The following is a 22351-nucleotide window of genomic DNA, read 5'->3' on the forward strand; positions in this document are numbered from 1 at the left end:
ATAACTAAACAAAACAACACAAAAAGTGATGGTATCGGCCCTCTATCGGCAGATATTGCTCATTGATTATCAAAAATCTGTATCGGAGGCTAAAAACAAGATTGGGGCATCTCTATCTACAGCAATGGCTTTCACAAGTTAACCTGTTTCTCTCTGCTTTTTCGAATAGAGCCTTAAGTTAGCTACGATAGCTTACCTAAAATGAACGTTAGCTAAAGTTAGTGCTTGTTTCAGCGGACCAGCATAATGTCAGTTAACTTTAACCAGCCTGGTTCAATGTCAAAAAACAACGGCAGAGAGAAACAGACTTTAACTTGCTGTTTGGGAGTTCCAGGTGTACTCATTGAAGACATTAACCATATGGTAGTTGTGTGGTGATGCCTAGGGCTGCTCGATTATGGGAAAAAGCATAATTAGGGGTCCAAGCCAGAGGGGGCTGGGAACCGCGGTAGCAAAGCTACGCAGTTCACACAGCAGGGCTGTGGAACCCTATTGTTTTCCTAAGGTAAGGGCTGTCACAATAACAATGAATTGCAATGAACTATTATTGTCATTTTAAGACCATTTTATGCCACTGATTACATAATGACAATATGACAATATTATAGCAAAATAATGCAAGCACACTCTTTCCAAGATCAAAGAACGTTTAATTCTTAAGAATATTTAGACCTTGGAATCGGAATGTCAAAAAAAATATCCTAAATAAATATAACATAAATAAATAATAAATACACCTTTGTTAACAGAAAGTGCTGTAGTGGCAGAGTAAAGGGAGATGTCTTTTATCTCCTTCAGAATGTCATCTCTTACTTTCTTGCACAAAGATGGAATGGCAGTTTGGGAGATGTATGTTTTCTTTGGCAATTCGTACTGTTCGTCAAAAGTTTGCAGCATATTTTTAAATACTGGTTTTTCGACCGTGTTTAATGGCTGCATCTCTTTGGCTATTATAGCGAGTTATGCAATCTGTGAGCGTGCGCCATTTCATGCTGTCACGTTTATATTTGCACTGCCGGGAAAAAGCATTTTTAACAGATAACTGTCTGGAAGACCCCTCTCCACCTCCAGCTGTGGTTGTTGTTCCCTGGGTGGGATGGTTATGTTTTAGGTGAGATTTTAGGTTAGTTATGTTGCCTCTTTTGCTGCCACTGTTTTTAAACAAAGTTGACATACAAACGTTAATTGGCTCTCGAATGACTGAATATACTCTTTATTTTCAATTATAAAAATTAGCAATTGCAATATATTGTAGAGCTGTTGGAACGAATACCGAAATTCAAATATAATTTGAATAGTAAAAAAAATCAATACTATTCGAATGCTGAAATTACTATTCGAATGTGACTTTTTTTTTATTTATTTTTTTATAAATTTACGTTATATATAATAAACGTCCGCTAATCTTCCTCTTCTCGCCTTGGCCTACCCGCATGTGTGATTCATGTCATGTCGTATGAACAATAACTTAGTGGGAGTGAGAAACACAAGGCATTGTGAGGTCTAAGCTAACGTTACGTACCAAGTAACGTTAGTACAACATTACCGAGCTAACGTTACGTACCGAGTCACATTAGTACACTGGGGAGTGACAGGCTGCGGCTGGAAATCGTAAGAAGGACGGGAAATAGTTTTAACATGACTTTAAAATCGACATCCACCGAGCCAAAATGCTTATGTTATCAATAGTTAGCTCGTTCTGGTTTCCTAACTGCGTCGCGAGGTATAGTAACGTTAGCTTAGCTGGGAGCTTCATGGAGAAAGCTAAAGTTGATGTTAACTGCCCTACAGCTGTCAGTTAGCTTCCACGTCATATATTACCTTCTTACAGCTGTATTCTCCGTAACGTGACAATCTGCTGGAAACAGGTTGCTTATAAATCACTAAAATAGTAGTGACAGCACCGTTTGGCTTGGTTATTAATGCAGTTAGCATCGTTTGTTACTTACCTAGTTTATGACAAATCATTTCGACTGTGCTTCCTAACATGATATCATTGTGCTAACCGAGCACTGTTAGCCTTTACAACAGAGCCGCTTCACTACACTCGTTAGATAACGTTTCATTACAGAGTTCTCTGTTGATTTGTTTGTCGCTGCGTGCTCGTGGTGGAAAATGAATGTAAACAAAGTTGCGTGCAGGTCGCCTCAAGGCCAGGCTAATGTTAGAAGTCCCTCTAGGGGACATAACGTGTAACAACAACCACATGCTTATTGACCCTTTGCAAACACGTCACACGACCACGTGACGGCGCCATGACAGACGGCGGAAGCACAGGCTAAACGGTAGTAGACGAGCGGAAAGTTTCATAGTTTCAATCAGTTTGAAATAAATAACACTAAATAAACTGTATTTATGGCTTTATATGGCTTCTTCTATTGAACAACAAGTTGTCGTGCCGTTATCGGTCGAGGTAGGGCATCTGGTAGGTGCTCACAAAGAGCAGTATTTGGAGAAGTTGGAGATAGCAGGATTGCATACCGACCCTTCATTCGTTCTCCCTCCATTTTCCTCATTAAATCACAGACTCCGCCCGACTTCAGTCCACACGATCTGTACCAGTATGTGGTAAATGGGGTATCCCCATATACTGGTGCTGATCTCAAAGCTTTTAAAAGTCTGGATGCTTACCAGTTCTTTGTAGCTGGCTGGGTTACAGGTACGCGATGCTACACTAACGGCGGGAGAAGGTACCTCATAATGGCAAAGATAAGATATCAATCTAGGGTTTATTTTGTCTACTTTATCTATTCTTAAGTAAATATTTATATAACACGTGGCCCATGTTTTTAGAGGACATGGTCGGTCGTGGCTACCCACATACCGTTGCTCACTGGGTGTGCCAATGCAACTTCCTAGCTAATGGATGCCTGAACACATTCCAGCTCTGGGAAGTGCAGTCATTAATTATCTATCACACGTTAATCCATGCAGTAAATCACAGAGTGTATATGATCAGTAGTAACCACACATAATTGTAACATCTAGCCATCTTCTTATCTGTGATTATATTCGCTGTGTAGCCTATGTTTAGATTTGACCGGTGGATATTATGACGCAATGGGCAGCAGCTAGCGAGCAGTCCAAAGCTAGCTGCAGCTAGCTCGTCAGCTAGCCCGGGTAGGAGCTCCTCAGACCCGCATTTAACTCGTTTTTGAAGCTAGTTACCGTGCCATGTCATCTTTAATTTAACCAATATTTTTTGTATGTGTTAAGTTAAATGATCAAGGGAACGGCTTTCTTTTTTGGATATGTAGCTAGGTCAGTGAATAACCGATGTTAGCTTGTTATGTGGGTCATCATCGGGTTGGACCTGTTAGCAGGACAGCTGGTTAGCATGGGAGCTAGCTGGTTGAGGATAATTTTATTTATCACTCATTTAAAACAGGAAGGCAATACATACACATGCTTGTGTTGGTGAGGATTACTCTGCATGCTTGTGTTGGTGAGGATTACTCTGCAGATAGTGAATGTGAGAACACGAACGAAAACGTATGAGTTTAGCTTGCCGTCCATCTACAGCATAGCTCTTCCGCCGTCCGTCATGGCGTTCATAATTCGCGTGAGTGAAGCGTGACGTCACGTGCAAAGGGTCAATAGTGGCATTGACAATGCATGAGCCTGAGTAGTACATATTATTTAATAGGCTGCAATTGAGCATTAAATATTCGAATATTATTCGAATATTAAAAAAAATATCAAATGGAATTCGAATAGTATTATAGAGGAAGATTGACAGCTCTAATATATTGCGTCACCAAAAGCTACCAAGCTCATTTCCATATATCGTGCGATGAGTCCATATATTGACTATCGTGACAGGCCTACCTAAAGTTTGTTATTATTATTTTTCCGTTGCTAAAAGTCACGCTGCAGCCTAAACCGTACATGGGGGGTGGTGTCATTTTTTAGGACTGGTCCAGATCCCTGTAAGGACCTCAGACAAAAAAAATCACCCACTATAGCAGAAAAAAATGTGTTTGGCCTTATAACTCCCGAACCGTACATTGCACATTAAAGATACACATATCCACGCATTCCCTGAATTCAGCTGAATCTCCTGATATAGGCCACGCCTATTTCTGCCTATACTTTTATGCGCGAAAAATCACATTTTATCGTAAACTTCCTTTTCGAACTCCTCCTAGACCGTGCGTCCAATCTGCACAAAAAATTGCGCAAATTACGCACAAACAAATTTGTGTAGCTAGCTACAAAAACATGAACTTTTCGAACTCTCGATATTTCCTGGCGTTTGCCTCCCCACCGCTGTTTTATGGTTCTGCGGAGGCTCCTCGTAGAGCTTTCGTCGTAGCCTACATAAGTGGCCTGAAGTTTATACTTGTGTGTCGAGCTGGCGTGTGTGTATGTGTGGGGAGTGGGTGATAGAGCGAGGGAGAAAGTTAACTCTATCCTTGATTTCATGTTGTTTATGGAGAAGGACAACCAGGAAATTAGTCGGAAATGCAACGCTACCAAGCCACGGCCGAGAGACGTGCATCGCCGCACCATGTAGTTACATTTTTCAATTAATTAGCAGCACGGTAGTCTATATCCACGACGTTCCACTTCCGGGATTGTTCCAGTGCTGCCTGGAAATTCCGCCGGATGCATGTCTTTTCGTCCGATTTCCGCTTCCTTCCGCTTCCTTCCGCTTCCTTCCGCTTTCTTTGTGTTGGAATTTTAAACTCCAGGGTATTTATGAGGACTATGGTTAACTGCTCCTCAGATCTCTGCAGGTTAAATCCAGACAGCTAGCTAGACTATCTGTCCAATCTGAGTTTTATGTTGCACGACTAAAACAACTTTTGAACGAACACGTTCCACCAAAACAAGTACCTTCCCGAGGCTATTTTGCAGTGGCACCAATGCTCCGTACGGAGCTTAGTGCCGCCCATGATGATTGTGATTGGCTTAAATAAATGCTAATGAACCAATTTCAACTAATTTCTCTAATCCGGGAATGCTGCTGTGTGGACTAGCCAGACCCTCCTCCACAGCGCTGTAGAGGAAGGTCTGGCAATGCGAGACTAGCAGCATGGAGGTCAATGGTTAGCACTGTGGCCTCACAGCAAGAAGGTACCGCGTTCAAACCCTGGTCGTCCCAGGCCTTTCTGTGTGGAGTTTGCATGTTCTCCCCCTGTATGCATGGGTTTTTTCCAGGTGCTCTGATTTCACCCACTACTAAAAAACATGTTCCAGAGGCTCTCTACTGAGCTGATTTGTGGTGAGCGTCCGGCGTCGTAAGGCTACCGTGCATCACCCAGGTGGGTACTACACACATTGGTGGTGGCAGAGAGTAGCCCCCCACCCCCCCAGAAGTGCTTTGAGTGTCTATGATAAAGCGCTATATAAATGTAATTTATTATTATTATTATTATTATTATTAATTGCAAAGCCCTTGTGATGCCTGGCTTCGGAGCAGGCAGTCGGTCCAAGACGTTGACTAGGATGTTCACATGCAGCTTCAATATGTAATCTGGGGAGGAGTCATGTAAATTGTGCTGTCCTTGCCCCCTCCCCTCAAACCCCTCCCCTCAACACCAAAACAATTTCCAGTTGAAACTGGGGAAAAAAGATTGAGAAATAAATTACAGAGTGTAATGTAATTGTTTTGTAGTGTATTGTATTAGCAATCATCAGCACAGTATAGAACCTATGGAACACCTATGTATGTATTAGGGCTGGATCCAAATATTTGAATATTCGGTCGATGGGTAGGTATTTGATTTTCTATTTATTTATTTATTTATTTTTTTTAACATGTAGCGGGATGAAATTCACTGTGGTGTTTTGTCGGTATTAAGCAGCTAGCTTTAGCTAAATGTCCGCTAGCCGCTGGCTTATTTATGCAGTGCTATTTCGTCCATCTCAGCCAAGAAATGTTAAGTTACATGTGAGCAGTCTTATCTGTGTAGAGGTCTGTATGGTTATACTGTAGCAGCCTGGTGTCGTTTTCAGGTGATTTGATAAAGGTAAACATTGTACGACCGTTCATACCGCTAACGCTCTAGTGAGGCGCTGGCTGATTCATAAACACTGCGTCGGTCGTCACTGGTTAGACAATCCGGCAAAAAAGCAGGTATTTCCATTTATTTTGAATGCCTTCAGCAAAAAGTTAAGTCTGATTCAAGAAACCCGACATCACCCTGCGGTGGACAATTACGTTACCGGCTATCAGACTCGTCTGTCCGTATCGTGGCATCAGAGTCCCGGTAACGCTACAGAAACAGGAAAAATCACTGGCTATCGCTGCCACAAAAAAGGTGTAATCAAATATTGGCTGTTGATAAGTAGAGATGTTCCATACCGATACCAGTATCGGTATCGGCTCCGATACTGCCTAAAACGCTGGTATCGGTATCGCGAAGTACTGGAGTTTATGCACCGATCCGATACCACGTAATAAAGCCCTAAAGAAAAAATACGTTAAAGTAGTTTATTTATGTTCTTTTTCCGTTATAACTGACTGTCAAACTGCATAATAAAAGAACGTTCTGTGGCATTCATGTTTCACAAAGAGTTTAACCTGAGCCAGGCCGACAACAAATATCTCCCTTTACAAATAATATCACATCCAAACAGGGATAATAGTATACAGTTCTTAAAACATAATAAAATATATGACACACTGGTATCGGATCGGTACTCTGTATCGGCCGATACACAAGCTCAGGTATCGGAATCGGTATCGGGAAGCAAAAAATGGTATCGGACCATCTCTATTGATAAGTACCGAAGCTTTGAAGCTCAAAGAATGGTATGCGATACAGGCCTAGTATGTATATGAATCTTCTGTAAACTGCCATTTTGTTCATGCCAATTGAGTTGAATTGTTTTTACATACATATCAATACAATCATTTTTAATTCCTACACGCTGAAGCAGGCTAGGTGTGTGTGAGTGATATTGTAAATGTGTTTTGGTGAGTGGGAAATAAGATCTACAATGAGCCTTGCGTTCTCCATGGCCACATATCCTGTTTGTTTTAAAGGCAGGCCCTTTTAATTTGCCTGTTTTTCATCTTAAATTTCCTCCTGCTGTAGCTCTGAAAGTGTAGCTTGACCTGCGCAGTTGTGGGGAATGGCTGATATATCCCTATCCTTCCTGCAGCAAGCATGTGTGCGGGGGTGGACTGAGGGGGCTGGTGTATTCTCACTGGACTGGATGTGTTGTGGAGGATTTGAAAGGCACAGGTGGACACTGTGCAAGCATGGACATGCTGTTCAAACTGTGTATTTATGTTCATGTATAACCCTTCTATCGGTCTCCTTGAAGCTATATGGGGAAACGACATTGTGGATAGACCACTTTGCCATGTTGGGCAGTGATTGACACCATCCTGCCAACCAATCAGATACATACCTTGCTGTGTTTTACTATACATTAATTTATTTGCGGCAGCCCGCCACAATATCAACATTGACCAGCTCGGTTCTATGTGAAAAAAAACAACTGCAGAGAGAAACTAACTTAACATACTTGGTGTTTGTGAATTCTAGGTGAACTCATTGAAGACATTACCGTATGATAGCTGTGCGGTGATGCCAGGTTTCGAAGCGTGCTGTGTACCAGGAGAGTGATGATCTCTTCAGATGACATAAATCATAGTCTCGCATTGCCAGACCTTACTCCACAGCGCTGTTCCTCCACACATACATTGCAGGAGAAAGGAGAAAAAAACGCTGCATGTTTGCATTTCTTTAAACCAATCACAATCGTCTTGGGCAGTGCTAAGCTCTGGACACAGCAACGCTGGCTCTGCAAAATGGTCTCAGGAAGGATAATATAAAATGAAGTTAACTGTTCACACAATACAGTAAAATGAGTTTTTTTAAATTAGCTGGTTACATGGTTAAACATAATTTGCTCTTTCCAGTGTATCACCCTTTGTAACGTTACTTTGTCGACAGCAATCCTGCCATATATCGGCCCCAAAACGTCCCAGTTGGATAGCAAATGCTATAACGTTTAAACATATTCTTTGTAAATCTCCATAATCATTCCCAGAAATAACCAAGCAAGCCTGCCTTGTTGGACCATCCACATTTTCTTCAAAACATGCCATTTTCAGCGTGTAGCTTGAAGTTTGTTGTTTCACGAAACAAACAAAGTTTTGTAAGGTGAGGGACATCCGGCGGAACATCCGGCGATTATCCTGGAAATGTCGTTGATCCAGTAAATCGTGCTCTCCTTTCCCCCTCCCCTCCACACCAAAACAGTAACAGAAAGGTGAAACTGAAAAAAAAAATTCAGTAGTATATTAGTGACATCATCGTGCAGTTGTTTGCATATAGCGTAATGGTTGTCAGTGAGGTAGAGATCACTTAAGCAAAACTTGGAGGAGCAGCTTGTCACTAAAATGATAATTGCTTGTGTGTGTGCGCTTGTGTGTGTGTGTGCGTGCATGCGTGCATGTGTGGCTTTGTGACACGTCGGCTCAGTGTCTAGATGCTCTCCACATTTTTTTTTTTTTTTTACATATGCTTAGGTAGTGCGCAAAAACTCTTAAACCTGGCGTATAAGCCATATAATGGCAGGGAAAACCCTGACACTAAAAAAAGAGTAAACCCCAAAAAGCAGCTTCTAACAGCTAAGGTCCCTGTCCCCCCTGGTCTAATTCGGTGGGAAACGCACATTTTAATGTATTTGCTAAATCTGTTTCCTTTGCACTTTGTAGCATTTTGCTTTTATCAATACACCAACTTTTCCACCTCAGCCAAGCATAAAAACATTTTTGCAATATTTCAAGACTTTTTCGAAATTATGGCATGAAAATGTCCATAAAAACAGGTGAATGGAAAAGCACCTACAGACGGTTAAAGGTACAGTAAGTGATGGGTTTGATGATGGTAGGCTAGGGTCGATTTCAATGTGAATTGCGCACGACCTGGGTCTTTAACAGCCGGGGCGGGACAAATCATGTGATTCAACCAATCACATAATTCCAACCGAAATGACACACAAAAAAACAAACACAGCAAAATATATTTGTCTCACTGTGCTTTACACTGGGTTTTCACCATAGACTGTATAAAACTAGGATGTTCACATGCAGCTTCAACATTCACTCCACCTCCAGTGTACGAGCCTGAGCTTAATGTGCGTCTTCGCCACATTGCTAACAGTAGTCATGTTGGTTTTTAACATTAGGTATCATAATATTAGGTGTTTGCTTACCAGTGAATGAGACATGAAGTAAAATTGTGGTCCTTTCTCTGCTCTGCTCTTAAGCAGCAACGTAGCAGTACTCGTGCAAGTCTATGTGTAGGTCAGAGCCCCAAGTGCAGGGGGAGGGGTTAGACCGTGCCCCAAGGAGATGCTACTTTCAGATCTTGCTTTAATGTTAACTGAATAATATGTAAATTAATGTAATATTGAGTCCATGGGGTGGGCTACACTTTTTATGTACTGTATATGTGCCTGATAATCAAATTGCTTATTTTAGGACAGTACAATGCACGTCTGTCAGTACTTAATTATGTCGGAACACTAGTGTGTTAGAAAAAAGAAGAGAGGGGATCCTTAGCTGTTCATTTTGTGTGTATGTTCCTCCCCCTTGGACTTGTCTCCAAAATGGCCTCTGTTCTAGTGGAAGTGAAAGACTTTGTCGAGCCTGCTGGTAATTTGAGCCCGGTATTCATGGCCAGAGGAACAAACGAGGAAGGGAGGGAGTTGCTGGGGGAGGAGGAGAAGGAAGCAAGGTAAAGAATGGCGTTACTTCTTTGTATGGAATTTACCTCCCTAGTTCACCGTCTGGTTCTTTTGGAAGAGGCCCAAATAGTGTCTACCTTTTGTGAGTTAGGTAGGAGTATGGTGGCTATTTTTGTGAGGCAGCGATCATAGGGATAATAAAAAGTCAGTGGTTTAAAAAAAAAAAGATCTGGATGGGGCGCCATGGGATCAACTACCACCTATGTACATGTCTAAGTATATTACAAACTCACGTTACCCCTTCATGCCCACTTGCATGCTGTTGTCTAATCAATGTATCTTATGAGTCATGTTTAAAGAGGAACAGTCTTTGAATAACCAAACTCCGCCTTCCTGTAGCGTCTGAATGCCCACACCTGTGTGTCTCTGTTTTCATTGAAGCCATTTGAGTTGTAACAGAATGTTCTGCTTCTGTAACCAAGAGCTAGCTGACATTTCTTGTTGCTACAAAGTTTACCAGTGTGTGTAGCCAGCTGGATAGGGTTGACACTCTCTGTTTGACAGTGAGCACGGTTGAACTGACCTCGACATTATAGAAAGTCCCCAGCCTTGCTGGGTTGCCCTGGTGCTGGAGAGCCAGGGCATCAGTCGCTGTAGCCAGGGGACCACTACAGAAATGTCATGCATCCTGTTGCTGTGTCTCTCTTCTGGTAAACCAGCATGTGTTTTTAAAGTTAGGGTTATTTTTTGTTGTGTAAGACTGGCTTTGCTTTTTTGGAAATTTATAACAGTGAATCCGATCAGTTTGATTTATGGGGTAAAGTATTTGCATGTGTTGGAAATGATCTTGGTATAAGCCAAATCGTCTCCTTAGTGTGTGAACAGAGCACAGGAGGGCCCGTTTCTCTTTCTGCAGCCGTGGGATCTGTCTCTAGATAGTGCGGAAGAGGGAGAGATGAGAGCAGAGGAGTCTGGGTCAGTGTTTCAGCAGAATGTGGTCACATGACAAGAGGGCTGGGCCACACGTTGGATGAATCCGTCCAGGCATCAGTGAGGAAGGCGCCTCCTGCTGGTTGCCTTTTATCAGTGCATCCTGTTGGAAGGCTCAGTGTAAGCAGAGCTGTAAAGCCCCTTGTTTTTTCTGCTTTTTGAATAGCCTCCCCATCCTCACCATGCTGGAAGCCTCTGTATGGATGAGAGACAGGCCTATCGCACCATGTCCATATCGTGTTATAATTTTAGGAGCAGGCATATGAAAGCTCTGTACTGCTTCTCACGTAAAAGCTTTCATTCTTAACATGAGTCAGCATATCGTGTTCTTTATTAGAACTGTAAGGATGGTTTACCTGTGTCACTCTTCAACTGAAACAACTGTTGTGTCAAAGTAAAGGAGCCCTGTTAATATGAACATTACTTTTAACAAAAAAATTCTGTTAAAAGTAATTTACTAGTCAGTAGCTGAATTGTGTCTGACTGAGAATTTGAATTAGCTGTTCTTCAATTTCCACCTGTACCTCTCCACAAGGTGACCTACTATTGGTAAATTGGCTTGATGCTGGTATTCCTCATACATATTGCACAGCCGTTTTTAATGATAACAAACTGCGCTGCTTGTCATTTAACAACCAAGTACATTTTCTAAAGAAAAAAGGATTAGACTGGGTTGCCAATGGCAGATACTCATGTACAGCCAATAGTTTTTTTTAAGGCAGACATTTTGTCATTAATAGCAGGAAAAGCACAGGAGTAAATTATAAAAATACTAACAACTTCCATGTAGTTTCATTTGCAGGACCCTGGTACTGTGCATGCTGGCTCATTTCAATGGTTTACTGGTACACTGTTATTAATTACACCTGTGCTTTTCCTGCTATGACAAGTTGAAATGCCTCTCTGCCATTAAATCTGTTCTTCCTATACTGCAGATACAAACCAGTCTATAAAAGATATCCCTTCATGTTAGGGCTGGACAATATGTAAGGGATAATGTAGAGAGACCCCTTCAAGCTGATTCAAGACCCCTTTGCTTCGCATCGGGGTCCTGATCTCCCTGTCACAGTTGTATTCACTATAACAACCACCTCGCTCTACATTATCCTGCTTATTACATGGCTACTTACCAAATAAATCAATAATTTGACACAAAATATTTATTTTAAAAAGGAGCTTATTGATTTAAATACGATTGTATTGCTTCCGCTAAAGAAAATAGTCTGTTCCGTCTCTATGGTTGGAATCCTGCGTAAATGTTAACTTTGTAGCTGTTTAATGCAACCCTTCGTCTATTACTCAACACCATAGTATCTCCCCCTCCTGCAGCGAATACATTTCTGGCAAAAGCCACCGGTCCGGGCACGCATTTTATCCCCCTTACGGGCTGTGGTAGTAGCCGTATATTTTATGAGTGCTGCCGTGCTATCGCTAGCTATATGTGGACAAATTATCCAGCTGCTGTTTTAATCACTGCAGGAATTGACACAACATTAGCTGAAGCGTTGTAGTGAGCTAGCGGGCACTTTTTGCCACAGCTGATAAATTATCCGGACTTCTTTCAGCGGATTGATAGCTGTCCTCCAGAGTGAACAGAACTGCGTCCATGGCAATGTTCTGCTATGCATGGCAACGGTCTGTTATCAAGAAATAACAGACCGCAGAATGCCTTAGAATCCAACCAAGCCATGTAATAAATCAGTATAATATCGATATCCTGATATGAGACCATATATCGTCTTAGATTTTGGATATCCTAACATCGTTATATGGCATAAGTTTTGTGTTTTCCGGGTTTTAAAGGTGGCATTACAGAAAAGTTATGTAATTTTCTGCACTTACCAGACTGTTGAAGCTGTTCTATTATTTGCTTATAACCACTTAGTCATTATATTATTGATGATTATTTATTTAACATCTCATTGTGTAAATATTTTGTGAATGCATCAATGCAATGCGTCAACCCTACAATATTATTGCAATATTGACATTGAGGTATTTGGTCAAGAATATTGTGATATCTGATTTTCTCCATAGCGCCCAGCCCTTGAGGGCACCCCATATTTACATATTGGCTCACCGCACCTGGTTAAGCGTGCACCCCATGTACCAAGGCTCAGTTCTTACAGCAGCGGCCTGGATTCAAGTCCAACCTGTGGCCCTTTAGTGCATGTTGTCCCCACTCTCTTTCCTGGCTACAGCTGTCCTATCAATTAAAGGCATAAAAAAAAAAATCTATCTTTTTCTACAAATAATCTTTAAAATAATTATTTTTATAAAATAAATAAATGAGGGAAAAAAATATTCATATTTCTTTCATTTTACATATGAAAAAAACTCAATAAAAATCCTCAATGTATGAGGAAAAACACAATGAGATAATCAATATTCTTTTGGGTTGCTCACGCTCTGTCATGGTGTAATGGTGGTTTTTGTTTTGTTCTTTTTAGCAATGCTCTGATACTGCTATCGGTCCGATACTGACTCAAATAGCTGGATCTGGTATCGGTGACATTAGGGCTGATCCTTTCTGTTCCATGTTTATAAACATTATTTTCTGGAATTGTATTTCCTGTTTAAGTTTGACCAATTTGTTGCTGCATTTAAAAGGTTTAAAGGAAGGTTTTTTGTTTTTAATCCCAGTCACTTCCACACAGCTGTTTGATTTGATTGATGCTCTCTCTCCTCAGGCCCCCCATGACCGTGAGCCGTGGGCTACGGCTCGGCGGTGCCCCACCTTTGGAGTGGTCTGTTGCTGTAATTGGGACCCTGTGATTCCTCACCTCTCCTCCTCCCCTCCCTCCCTCCCCCATCCCATCCTCTCCCTCCCCTTTCCCCTCTTCCCCTACTTCCCCCCCTCCCACGCGTCGCTGTGCTGGACGTCATGAGCATAGTAATCGCGCTGGGAGTCACCACACCTGAAACGTCTTACTCAGATATGGCTGCTGGATCAGAGTAAGTACTCATTACCTGCTGGTGGGGCTCAAATACGTAGCTGTGCCCTCATATTAAAGAAAACAATCTGTTAATTTACAACCAGGGTCTTATTTTGGTAGTTTTGCCCATCAGTTTACCTGCCAAATTACTTGCTGATATCTGTGATGCTGCAACATTACTCAAATAGTAAGTGTCGGAGTATCACATGACCGACTATCACAATGGTTGTTCAGAACTGAGGCTCCGCACTTACCTCCGCATTTTCATTAAAAACCAGGTCTATTCTTTCTTATTTGACGTCAATCATTTTGTTTGTAACCACAGTGACTTAGTGGAATGCCTGCAGGCGCAAAAAAGCAGGTCTCGCTACCATTTACCCGAGCACAGAAGCCTACCAACATGGCGACGGCTAGCATGGCTATTGATGCTAACGCGGACCTACACATGGAGAACGTTATAACCAAGGTCCTGGAAAAGCAACAAAATATGCTTCAGTCAGCGGTCCGCATTGCAGTGAAGGAAGCATTAGCAGAAATTGACACCTCGCTGCAACACATCAGGACAGAGCTTGAGAGGCAGGGAGCTACGGTACGGGACCTGGTGCAATGATTAGACAAGACGCAGAGAGACAACAGGCAGATGAGAAATACGGTGAGAGCCTGCATTGATGACCAGAAGAAATTTGAGTTTAAGCTAGCCGAAATGGAGGACAGATCGAGATACAACAATGTGCGCATCATTGGACTGAAAGAGGGCAGCAAAAAAGATGACCCAGTTGGATTCCTGCAAAAACAGTTACCGGTGTGGATCCCCTGCTTACAGAACAGGGCTGCCATCGAAATTAACAGAGCACACAGAATATACGGCAAGGGTACAACGACACATATGCTGATTTTCAGGTGTTTGAGATAACAGGACTGTCAAGCAATTATTCAGGGGGCGAGACAAGTACAGCAGACAGAACCGATTCGTGATGCCTACGCAACGCTGCGCTTTAAGCCTAACTACAGTGCTTTCACCGTCCAGCGGCGCCAGGAATTTATAAGAGTACAGTGTAAGTTACATGCGTCTCAAACGTTCTTATTTATCCGGCCACCCTGAGAGTGACCCACGGAGAGACGTTGACTCACATTGACGTAAAAGAGATGTAAATCATCTACAAAATAAATATTTCAAGGTTGCTGCTTCATTTAGTAATGACACCAAAACCAAGGGTTGCTGTCACGGAAATGTGCACTCACCGTAGACAAAAGTAGTAAAGACCTATCAGGCAGGATATCTTACGATGTAACCACGATAAGGAGTAGGAAGATAGCCTTTGTTTCGGTATATGCACCGTCTACATATGATGAAATCTTTTTCCCGCGCCTAACCAATTAATTGCTTTCTCTCAATGAATATTTGCTAATTATAGGGGGAGACATGAATGCGGTACTAGATTTAAATCAGGATAGATCGGGGGTCAATCACACGAAAGCCCAAAAACATATATCGGACATGTTTAAAGCAGCTGTGGAATCCCACCATCTTACAGATATATGGAGGATGCACAATCCTATTAGCAAGGATTACACCTTCTTTTCCACACCTCACCCACTCCCGCATTGATTATTTTTTGTGCTCCAATGAGCTTAAGGCAATGTTCCACACGATAGCAATAGAACCAGCAATTCTGTCTGATCACAATGCGCTGATAACCACATTCTATTGTGATATGTTAGGCGAAAGATCTAGAAGGTGGCAATTCAATAACTCCCTTCTCCAGAACACAGCTTTTAATGCAGAGTTTAGAGCCAAACTGGCTGAGTTTACATCAATCAGTACGGACTCAGTTTCGGACCCGGTGTACATTTGGCAAGCAACTAAAGGATTTATTAGAGATTTCACATCTTCCTTTGCGGTCAATTTGAAGAGAAAAAGAGAGGCAAGGATTGTGGAGTTGGAAGAACGTTGTAAATCTCTGGAGCAGTCTCTAAAGACGTGTTTTTCTAAATCTACACATACTCTTCTAGTCACAAGTTGAGCAGACCTGAATGATCTCCTAAGAAGGAGAGCTGAGTTCATAATGCACAGAGTGAGACAAAATTACTATTTAAATGGTTGTAAACCAAGCAAATTGCTGGCTCTGAAATTAAAGCAAAGCGAGTCCAGATGCCAGTGCTATCAACAGCATCCACACGGACCGAGGTATCTCAACGACTCCTAAAGAAATCAGCGCCACTTTTCAATCCTTTTATTCAAAGTTGTATGAGTCCTTCTGCTACACAGTGCCAGGAGTTCCTAAAAGAGCTAAACCTGCCTCTTCTTCCCAGAGGAGGCAGAAGAACTGGTCACTAACTAACTAATCATTTTACAAACTTTAACCTCGGCCATAGAGATGGGCACTTTTCATCAACAAACCAACACTGCGCTAATTTCTGTCATACCCAAAAAGGGCACAGATCTTACGGAGTGCTCAAACTACTATCAGCCTCATTGGGACTGATATTAAGCTCCAAAGTCTTGGCACGCTTTATTGAGCAGCTAGTCCCCCCTGACCAATCAGATTTCATACCAAAGCGTCGCTTTGCGTAATGCAATAGAAGAAGCCAAAAACCTCCCAACAACGGCAGCAGTTGTATCGGTGGATCCGGAAAAGGCTTTTGACCGCCTAGAGTGGAACTACTTGTGGCAAGTAATGGAGAGGCTTGGGGGCCAACTTCATTGACATGATACGTACTTTATATGCGAATCCCACGGCCATAGTATCAACCAATGGCTTGCATTCTCAGCCATTCCCCATCGGACAGGGCTCGCGACAGGGATGCCCGCTCTCTCCCATGCTATTTGCAGTCTCTCTTGAACCGTTAGCCCAAGCCATAAGCCAAAATAAAATATGTAATGTCCAGATTAAATCCAATAACGGCTCAATATCGTTATTTGCAGATGATATTGTGCTGTACATCTCGGACCTTGAGGACTCTGTTCCAAAACTTCTTAAGATCTTCAACAAATTTGGCTCAATTTCAGGCTATAAAATTAATTGGAATACATCTAATCTTCTTCTATTGAACAACAGACAGGTGACATCAGCTATTACTGGTACAATACCAACCCAAAGCAAAATTACATATTTGGGCATCACCATACACGCATCACTACAGCGAGTTGTCCAGGACAACCTATGAAACTATATTAAGTAGTGTTCAAAGGGATCTGGCCAATTGGTCTGCTCTGCCGGCATCACTACGGTCCAGGATTGCTGTTGTTAAAATGAACATAGTACCTCGTGTGAATTTCTTAAGTACAATGATCCCCTTACCCCCACCAATAAATTTCTGGAAGAAACTTGATACCGTAATCCTGCAGTATATTGGGCATTTGAATACCCAATATGGCACAATGCACACTTAATGTCTGGGAACAAACCCTTTGCTTGTAACCAGTGGAGTGACAGAGGTATTTATACTTTAGACCAGCTATTCAATGAGAAAGGTATGTTGAGTTTTGAAGACATGAGAGCTAGTTTTGAGGTCCCCAGGACATATTTCTACCTTTTATCTTCGCCTAAGATCATCCCTAAAATGCTATGGAGTGCCATGGGGAAACAGTCTTGAGGCACACCCAGTTATTAAATTTTCCTGTGAGAGGATTGGTGTCCAGGATATGCTAAATTGATGCAAGTATCTATAGGAGAACTCCCAATAGTAAAGAAATGGGAGCAAGAACTGAGCCCTGAGGGGAACGCAATTAATTGGGAGACAGTTTGAGACAATTCTTCCCATTCTTCCCCGCTCATGTATACGGGTAGAACTGGCATAACCCAGTTATTAACATAATAATATGCTTAATAAAATATGCTTCCTTCCAATATCCTGTCATCCACAAAGTCTGCTGGAGAGACCTGAAGAGAAGGGAAGTGCAGTCCACCAAAGACTAAACTTTACCAGACAGCTATAAAGGAAATACAGTATGTGATGCTTCATTCAGGCTGGTTGCACTCAAAACCGTCTAAACTTAAGCAATATAACACTGACTCCTGTACAGGGCTGGACTATAAATAAAAATACCACTACTGGAATTTTGTTTACCCCATCAAAGTCACTTCAAAGTGAAACATTTTAGTGATTGCAGTAAATTCACTGCATTACAATGTTCTAACCAATCAAAATGGAGAGCACAACAGCCTCACTTTTATTTTTAATTTATTAACCAGAATGTGCCTGTGTCTGTTAATCTCTTAATTTGAAACTATCACTACATGTTATGTGATATTTAATAGTCTGGGTGCAGTGTGTAACTGGCCTGCGCAATTATTTCTTATGTATTCAAAATGTAGTTAAAAACAAATAGTTAATAATGCTAATAAAGGTTTCGGGAGCCTAGTTATCACCTCTGGTTCTTCTGTTATTGTAACCACTGACCATTGATTCTGTATCGCCCAGCCCTCCTGTGTAAGGTAGACTTGTATTACATCTCCATATCAGTCCTTGCTGTGTTAAGTAGTGTCTGAGGAAATGTCCACAGACAGCTTAAGTAAGAACTGTTGCCACATCTCTGTAGGTCAGCCTGCTTACGTGACTGCGGTTATGTGGAATGTAGCTGGTCTCTCCCATTCACCTGTTCACAGCCCCTTTTAGTTTTCTCCAATTTCAGGAGGATTGATTCACATAAGAAAATACACCGTCTGCTTAGATAAACAAAATCCCAGGATTTAAATGTAACGTTTTGTCATTTTGATTCTTTTGCCATTTAATTGCCCTAGAATTGGAGGACAAGGGGGGAATGCAAGGTAATGTACTGTCTGGTCAGACCTCAGCTAAAGGGCAAAAGGAGTTGCATACCATAATGGCTCTCACATTCTATTTTCCTAAATTGCTGTTCTTCAAGGCTTGGGAGCCAGTTCAAGGTTGTGGTGCCATCTAGTGACTGATTAAAGTCTTTAGTTTTAAAATGTTTATTTTTTTTATACAAAGCCCTGGAAAATCATAGTGGAAAATATTTACTGTTTTATGCATATCATTTCTGTTCTATTGTCATTCTTGGATTTTGTTATTTTCCAGCCCTGAGTCAGTTGAAGCAAGCCCTGCCGTGAATGAAAAAAACTACAACAACCACAGTTGTGGGAGTGCACAGAGTCATGGGTATCGGGGACTACCGTATGCTGTGAGTTCCAAGCATCAATTCTAATCATAGCATGTCTTATTATATGAAATTAGTATTGCTCTCTTTTACTCAAAGATAAGTTGGCTACAACTTCAAACATTTTAGAAGCTAAAATAACTCACTACAGTAACACTATAGATAGGCAGTTTAAAAAAAGACATGGATTTCTATTCTGCTATAAGTTCTTTGTTACCACAAACTACTTCCATTATTAACAGCGATACTGTTTCACATACCTGTTGTTTTGCCCTCATTTTCATTCGTCTCCATTTTCCATTTCCCTTTTGCCTGAACACTCGTTGTTTGAAGATGCAACAGTCTTCCGTTGTGTGTTGTCAGGATCACAACTATGGCGCGCCCCCTCCCCCCACCCCACCCGCCTCCCCACTCTCCCAAACCATCATTCCCCGTATGGATCTCAACGGCGTGGTACGCGGTTCCCGCTATCATGAAACTACTGAGGACAACTCAGCCGACAGCGACAGCTCATCAGAGGAAGACGGGGCTGTGGCCAGCTGGTGTCACTGCAGCCTGACTTCGGATGGCCTGCTCATCAAATGTGACAACTGCAGGTGAGAGATGGAAAACCTGCCCAGTCTGGATCCTTAAGCATAAGTTACAGCTGCTGCATCAGGTGCAAGTGTGAAATGACTAGACCTTCCAAACAGTCTTGCAAATTTATGAGAAAGGAAACAAGTGTCAAACTCTAAATTCTACAATATATCGCAATATCATTTGTCAAAATGCAGCATAGAGTACTAATGTCACTAATCTCTGTCCATTTGTCAGCTATATAATTTGTTTGTTTCTAAACCTCAAATTTAGGCGTGATCGCTCCTCAAACTTAAACAGCCATCTCAAAAATGTTTGTCAAGCAGAATCTCCTGCCATTTTCAAACATCTGCGCAATTGTTGATTCATGTGCTTGGCCTTTTAGTCTGTTCAGCAATTTCATTGCCACGATCTTGTAACAATGGTGTGACTTCATGTTTCGCTTTTTTATGGCCCGTTTATCTCGTGCTGATGTGTTTTATTGCCTATTTTGTTGCAGGGGACTCAACAGGAGGAAAGGAGCAGAAGGCCAACACAGAAAAACAGAAAATGTCTCAGGTACATTGTCTCATGTCATTTTTGGTTATTTCATTTCCCTATAGGAGTTTGTAAAGTTCTCTCTGATGATTACACCTGTGTTTTGTTTTTTCGTTTGTAGCTGGAGAGAGCAGTGCCACTGAGAGTGGTGACGAAGAGGTCGAGCCCTCCACCATCTCTTACACTGCCACCCAGCATACGCCCACCAGCATCAAACTCACTGTCAACCGGGTCAAAAGGAGCAAATCCAAAAAGAGAAAGAAGAGCACAGAGAAGGCCCGTGGAACACCAAAGGGCAAGAAGGTCAAGGTATGCAAACTCTTGCAAGCAGAGTGTACTAAAATGATTATAGCAAAGAATCCATTGGCAGATAGAAGCAAATGATAAACGCTAAGATCAAATCCCAATATGCAGCTGTTATTTTTTGTTAACTACCTTGCCACGTTGAGAATACCTCAAATTTGTTTTTGATTGTAGAACAGCTGCTGTATTCTACATGTATTGATATGTGTTCATTTTCCTTCTTTCAGGCTTTCAGAGAGGGTTCTAGGAAGTCTATGAGGATGAAGGTAAGATTGGAGGTGTATGTTAAGATATGCTTTACTCAGTGCTATCAGCTGCAATGCTTCTATTTTCTGTAATGAATAACTTCTGTCATAACCTGTGTCATCTTGTCTTCTGTCTAGAACTCAACAACAGAAGTCAGCGTGTTGGATGAGAACACATCAGAGGGATGGGAGAGCAGGATCCGCCAGTGGACGGACCAGTATGAGGAGGCTCTGGCCAACCAGTACAGTGCTGATGTCCAGACCCTCCTCCAGGTCCACCGCACTGCCAGCACCACTGTCTCAAAGGCAGAGGGCGACACTGCAACACCCCCTTCTACTACACAGATCCACACCTCAGGTGATGCCATGGACACCATCAACCACACTGAGCTGACCTGTAACAACACAGTGCTCGGCTCACAGATGCAGGTCAGCCCAAGTCCTGAACCAAACAACAATTGCACTTTAAGAGCAAGTTAGCTTTTTAAAAAAAACAGTCACAATTGTGTAATCTTGCCTTGTGTAATATTTTCCTGTTTTTGCAAATAAGTGGTTTGTGATTTGCTGTTTGTAGCTACAGTTGGGGCGGGTTACACGGGTGCAGAAACACAGGAAGATCCTCCGTGCAGCCAAGAACCTGGAACCAGACACACTCATCATTGAATATCGGGGAAAGGTCATGCTCAAACAACAGTTTGAAGTAAACGGCCATTTCTTCAAAAAGTAAGACATTATGGTGTTATTGGGCTACTACACTTTATACATTCAGGGGATCCAAAAGCATTCACAAAGATTCTAGAGTTGTCTCACCTGTTTGATGTCATCATATCTTTCCAGACCCTACCCATTTGTGCTGTTCTACTCAAAGTTTAACGATGTAGAAATGTGTGTTGATGCAAGGACCTTTGGAAACGACGCTCGCTTCATCAGGAGGTCCTGTACACCCAATGCTGAGGTCAGCCACCAAGATTTTTTTTTAAATCTCAATGCCTGCCACTTATGTTTCCTTTCTGTGTAGCTTTGAGTTTTGTTGCTATCTTCAAAGATAACTCATTAATCTGTTTCCTTTACCAGGTAAGGCATATGATTGCTGAGGGCATGATCCATCTGTGTATCTACGCCATCAGTCAAATCACAAAGGACGCTGAGGTCACCATTGGATTTGACTATGAGTTCAATAGCTGGTCAGTACTTCTCCTCAACCCATATCCATCTTTCCACCTGCCTTTGAACCATTCACTAGAAAGCATCAATCCACAAAAAGCAACACAGGTCAATTTCAATCAGCTGATTAACTTCCTCCATGGTGGATGTTGTTGCTGCTGCTGCAGCCATTAGTTTCAACGGTTTTCATGAATGGGCTTAGCAGCACGGGCAGAGTAGGCTTTGTGTGTGTGTCTGTCTCTCTCTCTCTCTCTCTCTCTCTCTCTCTCTCTCTCTCTCTCTCTCTCTCTCTCTCTCTCTCTAAATAAATAAATGTGTGAAACAAGTAAGGCTTGTGTTTTTAGAAAAAAAAATGAAAGCGGCCGGTTTGAGTGAAAGAAACTACTCAAATAACAAAAAGGAGTAGACTTACACAGAAAGGCTAAATCATGTTTAAAATTGAACCATCTGAAAGTAGTGCAAGGAAAACGATGCCAGTGGGACATGAGTTTCACTTTCTCGTGGGGATATTAACATCGGGCCACCTAGATCTAGCCTGGCTCCGCCCTCCTACGTACTTCTGCTCAATTTTCATTTTCCTTCAGTACTCCGTCTGGGTTTGTGGTATATTCTTGCGTTTTCTCCGGCCAAATATTTGGTGGTCCTATCAGCGAACAGAGGGAGTGGCTGAGAACAATGACGTTGAGGAAGTGCGCTAGAAAGATGCGAGGGAAGCCATTCGGTCCGTTGTGGCAACGCTGCCGAATATCCAGAAGTTAAAGCCAGAGCAAGAACAATATTTGCTGAGTTGTGTTGGTGGCCATGATGTTGTGGCCCTCCTCCCC

General features: G+C 42.1%; 1 protein-coding gene across 6 annotated transcripts in view; it reads left to right on the plus strand.

The window, feature by feature from the left end:
• The window catches only part of setd5 (SET domain containing 5), a 63228-nt gene that overhangs the window by 12910 nt on the left and 27967 nt on the right, over positions 1-22351 (plus strand). For 3 of the 6 annotated variants that reach the window (XM_078249374.1, XM_078249379.1, XM_078249377.1), the window contains exons 2-11: positions 13335-13599; positions 18624-18726; positions 19036-19298; positions 19778-19836; positions 19937-20124; positions 20346-20384; positions 20502-20792; positions 20938-21086; positions 21201-21318; positions 21438-21547. In XM_078249374.1, the coding sequence (XP_078105500.1) occupies positions 13529-13599; positions 18624-18726; positions 19036-19298; positions 19778-19836; positions 19937-20124; positions 20346-20384; positions 20502-20792; positions 20938-21086; positions 21201-21318; positions 21438-21547 (1391 nt within the window). In that variant the 5' untranslated portion in view covers positions 13335-13528. Of the gene's footprint in view, positions 1-9609; positions 9705-13334; positions 13600-18623; positions 18727-19035; positions 19299-19777; positions 19837-19936; positions 20125-20345; positions 20385-20501; positions 20793-20937; positions 21087-21200; positions 21319-21437; positions 21548-22351 lie in introns of those variants that run through there. The other 3 variants (XM_078249378.1, XM_078249380.1, XM_078249375.1) reach the window with 2 other exon arrangements.

The sequence above is a fragment of the Sander vitreus genome, chromosome 4 (genome assembly GCF_031162955.1).
Source record: "Sander vitreus isolate 19-12246 chromosome 4, sanVit1, whole genome shotgun sequence".
NCBI lineage: Eukaryota > Metazoa > Chordata > Actinopteri > Perciformes > Percidae > Sander > Sander vitreus.